The 18,842-nt window shown below is 39.3% G+C and overlaps 1 protein-coding gene across 1 annotated transcript in view; it reads right to left on the bottom strand.

The window, feature by feature from the left end:
• ADGB (androglobin) overlaps positions 1-18,842 on the bottom strand; it is a gene marked incomplete at its 5' end in the record, with an annotated part of 94,036 nt that overhangs the window by 54,732 nt on the left and 20,462 nt on the right. The window contains 5 exons of the mRNA XM_081314742.1: positions 7,787-7,916; positions 10,695-10,785; positions 12,967-13,141; positions 14,258-14,352; positions 17,466-17,594. Coding sequence (XP_081170868.1) covers positions 7,787-7,916; positions 10,695-10,785; positions 12,967-13,141; positions 14,258-14,352; positions 17,466-17,594 — 620 coding nt within the window. The remainder of the gene's footprint in view (positions 1-7,786; positions 7,917-10,694; positions 10,786-12,966; positions 13,142-14,257; positions 14,353-17,465; positions 17,595-18,842) is intronic.

Raw genomic sequence — 18,842 nt, 5'->3', positions numbered from 1 at the left:
TGCTATAACTATAACCCACTGCTCTAGTATCTAACTCTTAAAGTCCCATCCTATCATATTTTTTTCTTTAAGACAGAGGTCCCCAACCTTTTGGACACCAGGGACCGGTTCCGTGGAGAGAGGTTTTTCCGCAGACCGGAGGGTGTGTGGTTTTGTGTGCTGCCTGCATCTTGTGGATGGGGCTTTGCTTGTTTGTGCGGCCCAGTTGCTGGCATGCCGCAGCCCGGTACTGGTCCACGGGCCAGGGGTTGGGGACCTCTGCCTTAAGGAATCCAAAGGATAGTAATTTCCTATGGGAAGGATTCTTACAATTATTTTCTTCTTTCAAATCCATCTGGACCTTTTGCTGTTTATTTAAAAAAAAATTCTGGATTCTTTAACTTGTACTTGAAAATTATTTTGCTAAGGAGAAAGAGACTTGCCCAGTGAATGTGATAAAAGCTTGTTATTCCAAAGGTTAATAGTTTAAAAGCAGTTTAAAAAATCAAAATATGATTAAGAAATGAGGTTCCAGAGTACCGTATTTTCCGGCGTATAAGATGACTGGGCGTATAAGACGACCCCCTACATTTCCTGTTAAATTATAGGGTTTGGGCTATACTCGCCGTATAAGACTACCCCTCTTCCAACGCACACCAAATAAAAATTAAAAAACATCAGATTTGATTTTAATATGGTAATTTTAATTCAAATCCTTATGACATGCAGGTGCTTAGTAGGAAAACTGTCACTTATAAACATAAGGCTGTTTGTCATCAAACATGTAAACATAAAACAGTGCAAGTGGATTAAACTATAATAATAATAATAATAATAATAATAATAATAATAATAATAATAATAATAAGTAGTTGGAGGGGACCTTGGAGGTCATCTAGTCCAACCCCCTGCTAAGGCAGGAAACCCTATACCATTTCAGACAAATGGCTGTCCAGTCTCTTCTTAAAAACGTCCAGTGTTGGAGCATTCACCACTTCTGGAGGCAGGTTGTTCCACTGGTTAATTGTTCTAACTGTCAGGAAGTTTCTCCTTAGTTCTAGGTTGCTTCTCTCCTTGACTAGTTTCCATCCATTGCTTCTTGTCCTGCTTTCAGGTGCTTTGGAGAATAGCTTGGCTCCCTCTGCTTTGTGGCAGCCCCTGAGATATTGGATCACTGCTATCATGTCACCCCTCACCCTTCTCTTCGTTAAACTACACATACCCAATTCCAGCAACCGTTCCCTATTTTCCTAATTCACTTTTTCACTTTTCCTAATTCACTCTAAAGCTTTCCCTGCGCAGATCCTTTAGTAACACCAGCTGCCTGCAATTAGTGCAGGTTCGCATCCCACCAGGCTCAAGGTTGACTCAGCTTTCCATCCTTCCAAGGTAGCTAAAATGAGGACCCAGATTGTTGGGAGCAATAAGCTGACTTTGTAATAATGCTGCTTGGGGGGGTGGGGTGAAAGCCCTAATAAACAGGCATATACACAGAATGAAGGCTATTGCTAAGCACATTGATTTGTGCTTTAAATTGTAAGCCACCCTGAGTCTTCGGAGAAGGGCAGGATATAAATGGGATTTTTAAAAAAAAGACCAAATGGGAGATCCGCTCCAGGTTCTCCAGCCAGCCCACCCAGTTCCTGAGTCAAATGTGTCCTTAGAGCTAAGCCGCTGCTCTGGCTGCTGCCTTCCCCACCTGCCTTTTAAGTTGGGATATACTACAGCTGCTCTTCAACTTTAGAAGGAAAGACGCCCAGACCCCAGCCTGTAAAAAATCACAGACTGCAGCTTCTTCTCCAATTGGTCCCGCTTTCCCTGTGCAGACTAAATGGGAGATCCGCTCCAGGTTTTCCAGCCAGCCCTGTCCCTAAATTCTCAGCCCCCCCCCCCCGGCGTATAAGATGACCCCTGACTTTTGAGAAGATTTTCATGGGTTAAAAAGTAGTCTTATACGCCGGAAACTACGGTACATGTCTCCTTTCTCCAGAGAGATTTTGTTGAGTGGCAATTGAGCATCTGGCTGCCACTCTCTGCCATAATGCCATCCCTGCTCCTTCAGGGATATTTAGCTCCAGTTTGTGACAGTTTGTGACAGTAAGCAGCACTATCTGCATAAAGGAGGCTCATTTTAGCTAATTTAGGAGAATGACTTCTTTTTCTTTTCTCAAGCTATCAATAAATCATTTAAATCAATATATAAAAACAAGAGTAGTAAGAAAAATCCTTGCCAAGCTCCTTTTTTAACATATATCAAAGCTGTCAGATTTCCTGCAAGATTGCAGCATATATTTGAATGGAAACTGATTTTGTATTGAACTCTCCATTTTTAATGGTTGTAATTAAGTTCGGAATTTGCCTCTGAAAAAGAAATCAAATTTAGATTTCAACTAGAGAAGCTATTAATATTTTAATTCAATAACTGATAGTGGTAAGAGCTTTCATATGCGCTAATAAACTGAGACTTAATCTCAACAATGTGTTTACACATAAATTACACATAAATTCTGTATGCTCTAGATTCAGCTTTGTACTTGGAGGCACAATATGAACAGTAAAACTATACAAATCACTGCTTTGAAACTACTATAGTATTCTAAGACAAATCCCATTGGAAAGAAGTTCAAAGTCTGTTTCAAAGTTCAAATAGATTCAGTTTTGCCAATTTGAGAAATGTAGTCACCTGGATGCTCTAATCAGAAGCTTGAAGAGATACTTATTGTTTTACATAGTCTCTTTTAGAACAGTTTGGATATCTATAATCTGTAATATCTTCTGTCAGATTAGCAAAAATGTTTAAAAATATGTCTAGTAAATGCTGGAAATGTAATCAAAATCCTGGTACATATTATCACCTGTGGTGCACATGTGTTAAAGCAAACAAATTTTGGACAAAAATACATACTTAGTTAGAAAAGATGTTAGGGGAAACACGTAGATTTTAAAACTGATTTTTTTTATTAGGTATAATTCCAGAAAAAATTGATAAACAAAGTGTATATGTATTAACAGCAGCAAGGATTATATTTGCTCAGCACTGGAAAAATGAAGTCTCTCAGAGTCTTCAGATACCAGACTGACTTCCATAGGATCTCCAGACTACCTCCCAGTGGAGATGCATACTGATGAGACTTCAGACCAGATTGGCAAATTTACTTCTTACAGGAGGCTTCCCAGGAATGTTTAAAAACATGAGAAATAGAAAGGTGAACCCTGTCCCATCATATATCACCAGACTGATCTCTCCTTTTCCTCCACTTTAGCTTTTAGAAAAAAAAGCTAAAATAAACAAGCAAAAAATAAATGGCAAGAGAACACCTGTCTGATCTCGATGAACATAAATCACCAGGACCTGATGGACTACACCCCAGAGTTCTGAAGGAGCTGGCAGATGTCATCTCAGAACCACTGGACCATATCTTTCAAAAATCCAGGGGGAACCAGGGAACTACCAGAGGATTGGAAAAGAGCTGATGTGGTTCCCATCTTCAAAAAAAGAAGAAAGAAAAAAAAACCAGACTCAGGAAACTACAGACCAATCAGCCTAACATCAATACCTGGGAAGATACTGGAAAAGATAATTAAAAAAAACAGATCTGCGAACATCTAGAAACAAAGAAAGTCCTACGGGAATAGGGTGGTATATAAATTTAAATAAATAAATAGATAGATAGATAGATAGATAGATAGATAGATAGATAGATAGATAGATAGATAGATAGATAGATAGATAGAAGCTAGCACGGGTTTGTTAGAAACAGGTCATGCCAAACCAATGTTATCTTGTTCTTTGATTAGGTGACTAAATTGGTGGCCCAGTGGAATGCTGTGGACGTGGTATACTTGGACTTCACCAAGGCATTCGACAAAGTAGACCACAACCTAACTTCTTGGAAAGCTTAAAAAAGTGAGATAGACAGCATCACCATCAGATGGATTTTTAACTGGCTGACAAACTGCAATCCAAGAGTAGTCCTTAATGGTACTATGGACGGAAGTAAGCAGTGGGGTACCACAAGATTCTGTTGTAGGCCCAGTACTCTTCAACATCTTCACAAATGACCTAGATGAGGGAATAGAAGGGGAACTTGTCAAATTTGCAGATGACACTCAACTGGCAGGAATAGCCAACACCCTGGACGATAGGCTCAAGATCCAGAGGGAACTTGACAGTGGGCCCTATCTAACAAAATGAAATTCAACATAGAGAAAAGTAAAGTCTTACACTTAGGCAAGAAAAATCAAAAGAACGCATACAGATTGGGTGAAACCAGGCTTAATAGCAGCAACTGTGAGAGGGATCTTGGAGCCCTAGTGGACAATCAATTAAATATGGGCCAACAGTGTGCGGTAGCAGCCAAAAAAGCCAGTGCATTCCTAAATTGCATTAAAAGAGGGATTCAAGATCACATGAGGTACTAATACCACTCTATAAAGCCTTAGTAAGACCACGCCTAGAATGCTGCAATCAATTTGGGTCTCTACATTATAAAAAAGATGTTGAGACTCTGGAGAGAATGCAGAGGAAAGCAACAAAGATGATTAGGGGACTGGAGACTAAAATATATGAAGAACGGTTACAGGAACTGGGCATGGCTAGTCTAGTGAAGAGAAGGACCAGGGGAGACATGATAGCAGTGTTCCAATATCTGAGGGGCTGTCACAGAAAGGAGGGAATCAACCTATTTTCCAAAGCACCTGAAGGCCAGACAAGGAATAACAGATGGAAACCGATCAAGGAGATATTCAACCTGGAAATAAGGAGAAATTTCCTGACAGTGAGAACAATTAACCAATGGAACAGACTGACTTCAGATATTGTTGGTGCTTCATCACTGGAGGCTTTCAAGAAGAGACTGGACTGCCATTTGTCAGAAATAGTGTAGAGCAGGGGTGTCAAACTGCCGGCCCACGGGCCGGGCGTGTCATCCAGAAGCCGCACCCACCCCATTGCCTACAATGGCAAAACCATCCCAATACATTGCGAGACATCACGTGACGTTGCACGTTTGACATGTCTGGTGTAGAGACTCCTACTTGGGCAGGGGGGTTGGACTAGATGACCTACAACAGGGATGTCAAACTGCCGGGCCATAGGGCAGACACATCATCCAGAAGTCGCGCCCACCCCATTGCCGGCAATGGCAAAACCGTCCCGATACATTGCGCAAGGTCACGTGACATCGCGAGTTTGACATGTCTGACCTGCAAGGTCCCTTCCAACTCTGTTGTTCTATTCAATTATTGAATGGGACTGTCCATTCCAGAAGGAGTGAAAACACCAAATTTCAACTTTTATAAGGAGCCCATAAAAATGTGATAATTATTTAATGGTAATAAAGGCTACTGACAGAAAATACCAGGAAGAATCGTCCCCAGTCAAGTCTTAATTAAAGTTATCAACTACAACAATCATCCAGGGCCTAAAACATACTGAAAGTTAGTCAGGGAAGCTATTTCTTCTAACTGTAATCTCACCACTTTCTCAACAATATTTCCTAAAAGTGGAAAGTTAAAAACTTAGTGAAAATGGTCCAAAATAGACTGGAACCATAAAAGTTTTTTTTCACAAGGAATAAATTTCTTTGACTGTTACTTAAAATGTTATTTTCAGGACAACCAACATTACTCCTTCCCTTTGTGAGACATTGACCTGCTCTCCAATCCAGTTGATCATGCCCAGTCAGCTTCCTAAAAGAGTCAGATGGGGTAAGGATACACTTTACAAGGGGTGGAGCTAATATTGCCGTACAGTTTTATATATCCACATTCTCATAACTTACCTAATCAAAATTATTACCAGATAATCTCTTAGGACTTTAGCTCAGTTATCTTTTTACACTCTGCCCATGTGGAATGTAGACTAGATTATAACTGAACAACTGTATTAGTGAAATGTTAGTCAAATGTTGCACAAGTAGCCTCAGATGAGATCTTCTTGCCCCTCATTCTTTATTAGGGAGGAGCTCAACCTGAATAGGGCCAACAGGTCAGCTGTTGCAGTAAGAACAGAAAAATAGATTGCTTGCTGCCTGTATTGCCATGGTGGTAGACTCAAGCATGAGGTCTCTTTGTGTTTTGTGAAATTTACTTTAGGTCTTTCTCTCCCATTGCTCTATATGTCTCTTCAATTGTTTCATTCCTTGAAAATCCTTGATAACTCAAAAAGCAAGCAAGGATTTAAAAACCAATACCTGGTCACTGCTCTGTTGTAAAGTTTGTCTACGTATTCAGAGGAATTGACTCCAGATTGTAAGGGAAATCCCCAGTGACTCATGAGAATTGATCTGGATCAATGAGGCATTGGGGTAAACTATCTTAAGTAGATCCTTCCACTCTGTGGGGGTTGGCATGACTCATCTGGATATTTCCTTGCATTAGACTTTAGCTAAATATAAATGTATAAAGATATGTAAAATAAACATAATGTCTACTTATAAAAGGTAAAGGTTCCCCCGCACATGCGTGCTAGTCGTTTCTGACTCTAGGGGCCGGTGCTCATCTCCGTTTCAAAGCCGAAGAGCCAGCGCTTGTCCGAGGACGTCTCCGTGGTCATGTGGCCGGCATGACTAGACGCCAAAGGCGCACGGAACGCTGTTACCTTCCCACCGTAGTGGTCCCTATTTTTCTACTTGCATTTTTACGTGCTTTCAAACTGCTAGGTTGGCAGAAGCTGGGACAAGTAACAGGCGCTCACTCTGTTACGCGGCACTCGGGATTTGACGTGCCAAACTGCCGCCCATCTGATCAACAAGCTCAGTGTCCTAACCCACTGAGCCACCGCGTCCCTTAATGTCTACTTATATTAATATATAAATAAATATACATAGTGTTCTATATGGAGCTGCCTCTGGAAAATTTGGGATTTTCAATTGGTGCAAAATATAGCTGCATGAGGGGATGCGGTGGCTCAGTGGGTTAGGACGCTGAGCTTGTCGATCAGATGGTTGGCAGTTTGGCGGGTCGAATCCCGAGTGCCACATAGCAGAGTGAGTGCCTGTTACTTGTCCCAGCTTCTGCCAACATAGCAGTTCGAAAGCACGTAAAAATGCAAGTAGAAAAATAGGGACCACTACGGTGGGAAGGTAACAGCATTCCGTGTGCCTTTGGCGTCTAGTCATGCCGGCCACATGACCACAGAGACATCCTCGGACAAGCGCTGGCTCTTCGGCTTTGAAACGGAGATGAGCACTGGCCCCTAGAGTTGGAAACGACTAGCAAGCATGTGCGGGGGAACCTTTACCTTTACCTTTATGGCTGCATGGGTAATAAATAAATTGTGCTGGTATGACACACATAATACTGCTACTCCGTGAGGTGCAATGGCTGCCAATGTGTTTCTGAGTACAATTCAAGATGCAGTTCGTGGCTTGAGACTAGGAAAAACTGTCATTTCCCAAGAGCTTCTACTCATCCAACAGATTGGGCATGCTGCAGATCCCATCACTCAGTGTCAACTGGTGGGAACTAGAAGACAGGCTTTTTAACCCCTGCCCTATGGAATATTCTCCACTTGGCGATTAGACCCTTCTTGGCCTTTTGCAAAGCTTTAAAAATTTGGCAATGTATCCAGGCCTGGGGCTCTAAATGTGTTAAGTGCCCCACAAGTTGGCTTTTACTATTAGTTGATTAATCATCAAGACTACTGTTTATAGTTATTTATTTTGTGGGTGTTTTTATTGTTTTAAAATTTTAGAATTGTAAGCCACTCAGCTCACTTGATTGAATTGGGCAGCTATAGAAATTGGATGGATGGATGGATGGATAAATATATAAATACTAAATAAATAAATAATAAAAACTTAACCTGAGAGTTTTCTTCTAAACTGAGATTCGTATCTCCAGAACTGTCAAACAGGCTTTCATCACTTTCAGTGACACAAGGAAGGCTGGATGCTGGAAGAGATCCCTTTTTAAAAGTGGATGGTGGAAAGTGGCTAAGGAAATACAAATAAACATTTCTCTTAAAAATAAAAGCAAGCTAAATCCTCCCTAATTTTGATACATGTATCACCATTTCCAGGTACCCTGAAATCTTTATTTCTCTATTGAATAGCTGCTTTGGAATATAGATCAAATAATATAAACCAAATAAATAAATATTTATGTACGCATCCTGGAAATTGCTTTCAAATTCTAGTCTTCAAACACACATACACACGCAAGCCTTTTTCTGTGGCAACAACTCTGTATTTGTTAATTCCCCGTCCCCCATTCACTTAGCTCCTCAGGTTAAACCAAGCAGTTCATATGAATTGCTATACATCTGGCAAGACGTACATCCCACAATCAATGAAATGGTTTTGATTCCAGGTGTATAAAGAAGGAAGATTTGAAGTGATATTTCTATTTATACATTATCTGGTCCACGGTACATAAAGTATAACAGAAGAATGTAGCACATAATATTAAAAGGCCCTCAAATATTAAAACATTCTGAATACAATTAACTGCAGAAATAATGTTCTACTCTGCTTCAAAAATATCCATCAATATCTAATATAATGTCAATCCAAGGGAAGTTTTGATATATGTCATGTTGCATTTCTTTCTTTCTGGAGATACCTTATTGAAAATCAATTATTTGTCAACTCTTAGCAACCACATCGTTTGACCTTTTCAGGATGGTATGTCCTCAACCTGGCCAAGTTTTTCAGAGCTTAACTGAGGCCATCCACTTGCTGTTGATCATTCTCTTCTTTCCTTTCCTTTCAGATTTCCCAGGATTAGAGCCTTCTCTTGACAGCTAGATCTTTGTATAATACTATAATTTGAGCTTGATCATTTATACATCAAATGAGAGCTCTGGATGGATTTGTTTTATGATCCATTTGTTTTCTTGGCTTTCCATGGCATTCTCAAGAGTTTTCAACACCAACATTTAAAAAGGTTAATATTCTTTGAATCCAATTATCAGAGGGAAAACCACTGCCTGATTAGTAGAGGTAGAACTCAATTTATGAACACAATTGAGCCCACAATTTCTGGTGCTAAGCGAGACAGTCGTCAAGTGAATTTTGTTCCATTTTACGATCTTTCTTGCCACAGCTGTTAAGTGAATCACTGCAGTTGTTAAGTTAATAACACAGTTGTTAAATGAATCTGGCTTCCCCATTGACGTTGCTTGTTGGAAGGTTGCAAAAGGGGATCATGTGATCGCAGGACATTGCAACCATCATAAATATAAATCAGTTGCCAAGTATGTCAATTTTGACCACATGACCCATGGGGATGCTGCAATATTCGTAAGTGTGAAAAAGTGTCACAAGTCATTTTTTCCAGTGCTGTTGGAACTATGAACAGCCACTAAATGATCTGTTGTAAGTCGAGGATTACCTGGATTGATCTTTGTAGGTATATACATGTCACAGCATCCGGCTATCTGTTCCAAGGATTTCATTGCTATCCTATCAAGTACTGGTGTGTAGCATATTTCTTGACAGATGGTTTCTTTATTGTTGACAGTAAGTCCTAAAAGGCAGAAGCTATCTACCACTTAAATATTTTTGTCAATTCTAAGGTTAGTTGCTGTACCTGTTATCATTCATATGGTCTTCTTTAATCGTAGTCCTATTTCTCCACTGTGTTCCTTTACTGGGATTACTAGAGCCTGCAGATCATTTGTATTTTTCCAGCCAATAGTGTATTATTGAAAAATACATTTTTAAAATGAGAAGCCCTGATGGCATAGTGGTTAGAATGCAGCATTGCAGGTTAACTCTGTCCACAGCCTGGAGTTCAATCCTGATGGGCTCAAACTTGACTCAACCTTTCATCCTTCCGAGGTTGGTAAAATGAGGACCCAGATTGCTGGGCACAATATGCTAACATTATAAACCACCAGAGAGTGCTCTAAAGCACCATGGGGCGGTATACAAGTCTATTGCTATTGCTAAAAAATGAAAAATATTAACATGTAACAGAAATTTAAAAGTTCCATATATATAAGCTGCTATAATAACATGCCAATTTTTTAAAAAAGTATACTCATGATATTTTGACAGCATTATGTTGTTATACTGAAATAAAACTGAAACATAACATTATTTCAACCACGTTTCAGTGTTTCGGAAACCTAGAAAATTTTACATTTACACATAAGATTTTTTAAATTTAACTTTTACAATAATTTTTATATTTTTATACTAAAATTACCCTGAAATAGACCCTTTTCATTTCTTTACATCAGGGGTCCTCAACCTGTGGGCCACGGCCAGTAGTGGGCCATGGCCTCCTGGCCACTGGACAGGCTGGCCAATGCGCGCATGTTTGCATGCACACCCCCCCACTCATGGTAGCACCGTGGCTGCAGCACATGAAAGGGGACACTGCTGCGCTGCATGAAAACGGGACAGTGCTGTGCCTCCAGGGGAAACCAGGATGCCACCACCGTGCTGTAGGTGCAAAAACAGATGGCGCTGTTTCATACAAGAACGGGGCAGGGCTAGCGAGTATCATGCAAGCACTAGCCCCACCCCATTTGTATCACGTTCATGCTCGTGGCCCCGTGTGCGCACATGCACACATGCGCATGTAAAATGCTTCCCCCTCCCTTTACCTCCGGTCTGCCAACCAAGAAAGGCTGGTGACCGCTGCTCTACATTACTCCCATGCTTCTCAGTGGTGTACTATAATTAAAATAATTTTAATTGTATTTATTGCCACCACACAATACTGAGTTATACTCAGTGAAGCCCACTGATTGATCTACTTACGTGTCTCTTGGTATAGGTATAGCAGGAACTCTGAAGTTCAGAAAAGGACTAGCAAGCTCAACAAATTGTTCGGGTTTTTTAATTACAATTTCTGAAAAGAAACAACAACCACTGAAATGCAAGAAATAAACATCCTGTACAAAGACAACAGACTCAGACTTGTTCTCTGGAAGGTCAATACATTTATGGTGTTAGGACAGCCATTGCTATTTCATCCAAAAAACAAATATATATTTGCCAAATTAGAATATAGATTTTCATAAATCTCCATACACTAAATTTATATATAGATATTACTGTATATAAGAAATAGTTTCTTTAAATTCATTACAACTATAACGTATAATTAGCATACTGCAAAACATTGTAACATGTCCCCTTCAATCTAGTCTCTTGTTTAGTCTTTTGATGGGTAATTTCAGGACTCTAGATATTTACTATATGACTGTTGTCATTAAACTTTGTTGCATTGGATAACCTTTCAAACGGTCACTAAGCAAAGTGTTGTAAGTTGAGGACTACCTTTATAACATGGGACTAGTGAAGTTAGAGCTGTGTAAACTTACAGATTCAAGTGGAAAGTTGTTACATAAGGACACTGTATTGCATAACATTTACAGATTCAAGCCAAAGTTCACAAACCTGCTTATATAGTTGAAGTTTTCTTTCAACACCACTTGAACAGGCTAATCTATATAGAATCATCCAATCTTTAAAATTCATTTTTGATGGTGGAAAGAAGACTTCAAGTACAGAAGGGAATTACTCACCTGTCCACTCATTTTAGGAAACCCATTCCAATAACAGGAGCACCTAACTGAACACTATCTGTCATGACTGATTCCAGCTAGCAGTGCAGCAGTTCTGTTCAGAACTAAATGCAATTTTTAAACTGCTTTCAAGGACTATGTAGACAAATTGGAATATTTGTAGAAATTCCATAATTAGATTTTTTCCATCAGAGCCTTTATCATAATACATTATTACTTGAAGTCCATTAATTTTTCTTGCTCTGTATATTACCTAACACACACGACATATATTTCAAATAGATTTACTATGTGAATCACACATATGGCAGCAATCATGCAAAGTCAAATGCTTCTCACTTTTGCATGCTTATGTTTCTTGTGAACAATTTTGTAATCTTCCACATATTTATCCTGTGTTGCACATAATGCAGTAAGAATGGCAATGTAGCTAAAAAGAACTTAATAATTTGGTTGCCGATCCTCTTCCAAACTTGTAGAAACAAACTCAAGGTTATTGACTGGCTAATGTTTTCTTTCCATTTCCCTTTCTGCTCCACAGCCTGCCATATGAAGGGATCACAAAAATGCAAACACAAAAATATTATCTCTTGAACTGCATGTTACTAGAAAAAGACAGGGAGATATATATGTTATTTATAGCTATTGATATAAGCATTCTATTATTATTTATCTTGATCCCAGGGCCAGCTCAAAGGATTCCTAGTGGCCCTAGCCTCTGGTTGCTGCTTCTGAATGCCAGATTGGTGTGTACAAAATCTGACCTTGTCCACAATTTGATTATAGAAGATGGCAGTGACATGGTATGCATAACTGAAACCTGGATGGCCTGGAAGGGGGTTGGTGTGGGTGTTTCATCTTTGGAAGATTTTCACCTGGTTTCCAGGCTTTGTATCACCACGATCCCAGAGGAAAAAGGGGTGATGGTGGCTATTATCCTGTGAAAACCACTGAGGGTTTTTAGAGGATCTACTCCATGGATAGTCAGTTGTGAGACCCTCTGGCTGAATAGAGCCCATGCAAACAAAATTGAGACTACTGTCCTCCCTGCAGCCTAGCATCATCCCTATTTGAGCTGATGGATTCCATGGTTAGGTAGATGCTAGAGTTTCTAAAGATGATGGTTCTTGGGGAAATTAACCTGCCACCTGTGACATTGAATCCAGGGTAACTCAGGAGTTCATGGCCTCCATGGCAACCGTGGCGCTCCAAATAACAAAGGGCCCAACACATATGGTGGGGGGGATAGGTAGTACGTGATAGATCTGTTTTTTTAGAACAATTGATCTGGCATTGGAGAACATTACATGAAACATAAAGAATGGTTTTAAATCAGTATTACATCCCTAAAGCAGTAATCAAAATACATTTTTTACATTTTCACAAACAACCATTTTGATTCTCAAAAGGAAATCTTTGTGAAACCATGAGGAAAAAAGCAAGACTATATATCTGGATTTATTCTTAATTAGAAATAAAACTCAAAGGCTGAAATGACACACCTTGGGGTTCATCTGTCACAATTGTTTCCTTTTTCTGGCGTATAAGTTTCCACCGAGGTACAGGTGGTGGTTTTGGTGAGGCCACTAAGGGACCTGACCTTGTTCTAGTTATCAGTACAGGATGGCTATAGATGTGGGAAAGACCATATTGTCGTAACTTTTCAGAAGAATCAGCCTGCAATATAATAAAAGCAGCTTGATTATATACAAAATGCAAAGATATCTTCTCAGGAAACATTTTAATATCGACTCTGTTATAAGACTCTGTAGAACGAGTAAAAACTTGTGCTAAGATTTAAATCTGAAGCAAGGAAACATCTTATTAATATTAACAGAATAATAGAATAACAGAATAACAGAGTTGGAAGGGACCTTGGAGGTCTTCTAGTCCAGGCATGTCAAACTGCTGGCCCACGGGCCGGATGCGTCACGCCAAAACCACACCCACCCCATTGCCGGCAATGGGGAAAAAGTCCCTATATGTTGTGCGATGTCACATGACATCGTGAGTTTGACACGCCTAGTCAAACCTCCTGCTCAAGCAGGAGACTCTATACCAGGGGTCAGCAACCTGAAACAGTAAAAGAGCCACTCAGAACCGGTTCCCTCACAAAAGGAAAAACTGGGAGCCGCAAAAAATGTGTGTGCATGCGCGTACATGCGCGCATGGGCAGAACAGGGTTTGACTGAAGAGTGGAGACAAGGCGAGATATGCACCTACCCTGCATATTTGAATTGATTGGTTGAAATTTTTTAGCCCCACTTTTTTTTGGGGGGACTGCACACGGCAGAGGACTGGGAGCCGCAGGAGATGGCTGAAAGAGCCGCGTGTGGCTCCGGAGCCACGGGTTGCAGACCTGTGCTCTATACCATTTTAGACAAGCAGTTGTCAAATCTCTTCTTAAAAACCTCCAGTGACTTCTCCAAGATCTGAGAGGCTGCTACAAAGAAGAAGAGGGTTAACCTATTCTCCAAAGCACCAGAAGGCAAGACAAGAAACAATGGATGGAAACTAACCAAGGAGAAAAGCAAGCTTGAACTAAGGAGACATTTGATAATAGTGAGAACAATTAACCAGAAGTTGTGGCTTCTCCATCACTGGAGGCTGTTAAGTAGAGACTGGACAGTCATTTGTCTGAAAAGGTATAGGGTCTCCTGTTTAAACCGGGGAGGGGGGGGAGGTTGTTAGACTAGAAGACCTCCAAGGTCTCTTCCAACTCTGTTCTTTTGTTATCTATTATAGTTATTGTTATTAATTTATTCTTAAAAGGACAAGTATATAAATCTTTACCATTTTCTCCAATATGAAGATCTTTTTTTCAGGTACATAAAGAGGCATGTAGCAAGCATACACCACCATCTGCGGCTGCAATGGTGTTGCAGAACCTACAAAGAACCCATTGAATATATTAAACAGTATAAAAGAAAAGAAATAAAGTTGTAGGTAATAACATAATATGAACTGATAATATCCCATGTTAAACATGGTGCTCTTAATGCAAGAATGAGAAATGGGATATGTTTCAGTTAGGTAACGTATCCTGAAAAATATCAAGGAAGCTAGCTCAAAATAAGTAGTTTTAAAGTCTAAATAATAATCTGTTACATTTAAATTGTTTCGATTTTATTCAAAGAGAGCTACAATTAGAAATATTTAATGTAATTGACTAATGTAACTACCTAAAATCAACACATATTATTTGGGGTTTTAAAAATTAAATATGTACATCTCTCTCTCTCTCTCTCTCTCTCTCTCTCTCTCTCTCTCTCTCTCTCTCTCTATATATATATATATATATATATATATATATATATATATATATATATATATATATATATATATATATATATATATATTCTGAGGTTTTCGCGGGTGTTTGTATGTAGATCTTTGGTCATTCGGGTTTTTCCCCATGTAGAATTGGAGGTATCAGGGCAACGTTTTGACAAAATCTCATCCGTCATCCTCAGGCTGGTGACTTCAGCTTCGTTGTTCTGGGAGAAGTGTGTGATAGTGGCTGTTTTTTCTTCTTTTTTAAGGAGTATACGAAATCCCATGCCCCACCTGTCCCACCACATACATCGGATGTACATTGGACAGACCAACAGAAGAATAAGTGCACGCATTGAAGAGCACAGGAACTCACTCAGAAAGGGAGAACAAACCTCATCCCTGTTCCAACACTTTAAAGCCACGGGACACGAAATTGATTTTAAAAAAACCAGAACTATCGCCAAAATTGAACATTTTAACAACAGAATAACCAGAGAAGCCATCGAGATAGAAAAACGCCCCCACAGCATGAACAAATGAGATGATACCTCTTGCCTACCAGCCATTTGGAAACCCGCCTTGATTGACAGACGAGTCCCAACCACCAAGAATGATACCAGACCCAAACTCATGATAACATCACATGACATCCCCACCACACCACCATTCAAAAAGCAAATCCGAACCCACAACGATAACGACACACAACCACAAAACAGAAGCCTAACTACAGCTGCAACATCAGCCACTTTAAACCCCTCCAAACCACACAATAAGCAAACTGACACCCACTATAAAAACATGGCACCACCACAAACACGGAGCCGAACAAAAGCAGCAGAACTCACCAGTTCAGGTCTAAGGCTGGCAGCTGAGACCAGCCCATCCACTCAAAACACATCTCCACCCAATCAGAGCACAGCGCCCATTCAAAACACACTCCCACCCAATCAGAACACATCTAACCCCCCACCCAATCAGAGCACACCTCCACCCACAGACCACACCCCCTCTGGCAGTTTAAAAAAGAAGAAAAAACAGCCACTACCACACACTTCTCCCAGAAGAACGAAGCTGAAGCCACCAGCCTGAGGATGACGGATGAGATTTTGTCGAAATGTTGCTCTTATACCTTCAATTCTACGTGGGGAAAAACCCGAATGACCAAACACCCGCGAAAACCTCAGAATATATATATATATATATATATAGATAGATAGAGAGAGAGAGAGAGAGAGAGAGAGAGAGAGAGAGAGAGAGAGAGAGAGAGAGAGAGAGAGTGTATTTGTCAAGGCTTTTTTTGAATACACGTTGCTAATTAACTCTTTCTTTCCTGTTTTTGCCTAACCCAAGACTATCCCCAGGATATAGTCAACTTATGACAGCTCATTATTTGTGTAAATTATTCAAATTGCTAATATATATATATATATATATATATATATATATATATAGATAGATAGATAGATAGATAGATAGATAGATAGACAGATAGATAGATAGTAATTTTTTGTTTACTTTTTGTCAAATTTCTATTAAATTTTAAATTGTATTTTATGAATAACTGAAAATTATTGGCTATTTACAACAGCTAGTATCATTGATTTTCTTCATAATCTTTTAAGCGGGTCAAAGCTGAAGAGCAGAGAAAAGTGACACAAAGAGAGTAACAAATAACCAAAACCAACAACTTTAATCACAACAAGCAGAGCAAGACCATGCTGAGGAGACAACTTAGCTAAGTAGAAGCAAGATTGAATGGAAAATAAATCTCCAGTGTTGAAAGAGGAGACGGCTTACAGAATCCAAACAGGGATTTCCTCATAGACATTCACCGTAAGAATAGCATGTCAATCAGTAATTAATTGTATTGTATTTGTATTAATTGTTTTAATCAGTAATTAACTGTATTTATAGTTTTAAAAGTTCTTCAGAACACCATGTAAAATGAAATCTGGGTCAATATCAGATTGACTAATGTTGAAACAAACTGTGTGAAGTACCTGTGTTCAACTTTTGACATTCATTTGTCTGGAAAAAAAATTGTAGACTCACTGAAGTGAGGAAAAATATTTCAGTTCCTTATCAACCTTGAGCCATTTACCGCAGTTTACTGTGCCTTTTTTGTAGCCTACAGTCTCTGTAAAGCTGACAGAAACATTTTTGCCCCTTAAAATCTCCCAAACTCTCCCAAAATGCAAAAAACAAACTCCTGCCATGCTTTAGGATGAGAACAGGAAACAAGCTAGCACTCTGATTTTGCAGTGATGTATAGAAAGTAGTGCATCCCACAGAATCTCACTAATGATATCATTGCGGTGACTGATAATATGGAAAGAGAATCTTCATATTATATTCTTGTGACAGAATTCTTCATATTATATCCTTGTGATATAAACAAATAACAAATAGGTAAATAAATGCACGTTATTGGTAGGGTATTATCTTTGCTAACTGGTTCTGAGAAGGAACCAGTAATCAAGGCTTGTAACCATGAATATGAGCTGAAAGTATGAAAAGCAAATAATGGTCAGATAACCTGTTACTGATCTGCCCCTGACACATAAAGCAAGAAAGATTTTATCTGACACTTATAGACATTTGGAATTAGAGCTCAGATTTCAATTGTAAATACTTCTGCTAATTTATGAGCTCATATACTTTATAATCTCACTAAAGCTTTCGTAGCCAATACACATATGTCTAAGAAGGTTTATAATCTTACCATCAAGAAATATCTGAAGAGAACTTTGAAAGTCAGCAGACATTCGTGCAGAATGAGCAGCTGGCTTAAGTTTATCCTTTTCACCATCTTTGCTTCTTTTCTTTCCAACTTCTTTTTGATCTGACTTTTCTAAAAAAAAAATCAGTAGACTAACGAATACTACAGTACTTTGTCTCAGATTATAAAGCAGATCTTGTCTCAAACAATAGATAGTACTGAAGAATCTCAGCTACCAAAAATTCTGTTTCTATTTCTGATAAGCCAAAGATTAAGGACAAATAGTCCTCATCTTATGACTATAATGGTGCCCAGAATTTTTGCCCTAAATCATGATGGTCATAAATTCAGGTTTCCAAGTGACCAGATCTGATTTTATGACTTTTTTTGTAGCAGTTAAGTGAATGCCGTGGTCATTAAGTGAATCTCTATATTCCTATGGGCATTTTATACCGGAAACTGGTTTCCAAGTGCCTGAAAGGCAGTCATGTGACCATGGAGGTAGGTGCAGCCATTGAAATCTGTAGCTGGATTTGTAAGTAGCTTTGGGGAGGTCTGTCATAGTTTTGAATGATTGCTAAGCAACTGGTTGTTAAGTGAGGACTACCTTACCTAAGGAAGTCCTCACCTAAGACCACAGTTGAGTCCAAAATTTCTCGTTAAGTGAGTTTTGCCCAATTTTATGACCTTTCTTACCACAGTTGTTAAGTGAATCACTACAATTGTTAAGTTAATAACATGATTGTTAAGTGAATCTGATTTCCCCACTGACTTTGCATGTCAGAAGATCACAAGAGGTGATCACATGATCCTGGGACACTGCAACTGCCATAAAAATGAACCGGTCGCTAACCTCCAAATTTCGATCATGTGACCATGGGAAATGTTGCAACAGTCCTAAGTATGAAAAACGGTCATAAGTCACTTTTTTCAATGCAGTTGTAACGGTCACTAAATGAATGATTATAAGCCGAGGACTACCTGGAAAACAAAATTCTAGCAATTAGAATGTTAATAAATCTTTGCTGTTCCAATTTTCTATACCCTATCCCAGGGGTCGGCAACCTCGGCTCTTTTATGACTCGTGGACTTCAACTCCCAGAATTCCTGAGCCAGCTATGCTGGCTCAGGAATTCTGGGAGTTGAAGTCCACGAGTCATAAAAGAGCCGAGGTTGCCGACCCCTGCCCTATCCAAATGTATTGCAGAGACATAGAGATAGTAAATGAGAGAGAAAAATGAAGGAAAAAGTTATATTTCAAGTACCAAGTTTCAGCCCTTCAACGTTTTAAAAATAATAACTAAAAAGAATTTGGAATGACCAACAAAGTGGAAGCAACTGAAGATGATTTACCTGGAAAATCCCTTATTTAAAAAAAAT

The sequence above is a fragment of the Vipera berus genome (assembly GCF_964194415.1).
Source record: "Vipera berus genome assembly, chromosome: 1".
Classification (NCBI taxonomy): Eukaryota; Metazoa; Chordata; class Lepidosauria; order Squamata; family Viperidae; genus Vipera; species Vipera berus.
This window is presented reverse-complemented; position numbering and strand designations above follow the sequence as displayed.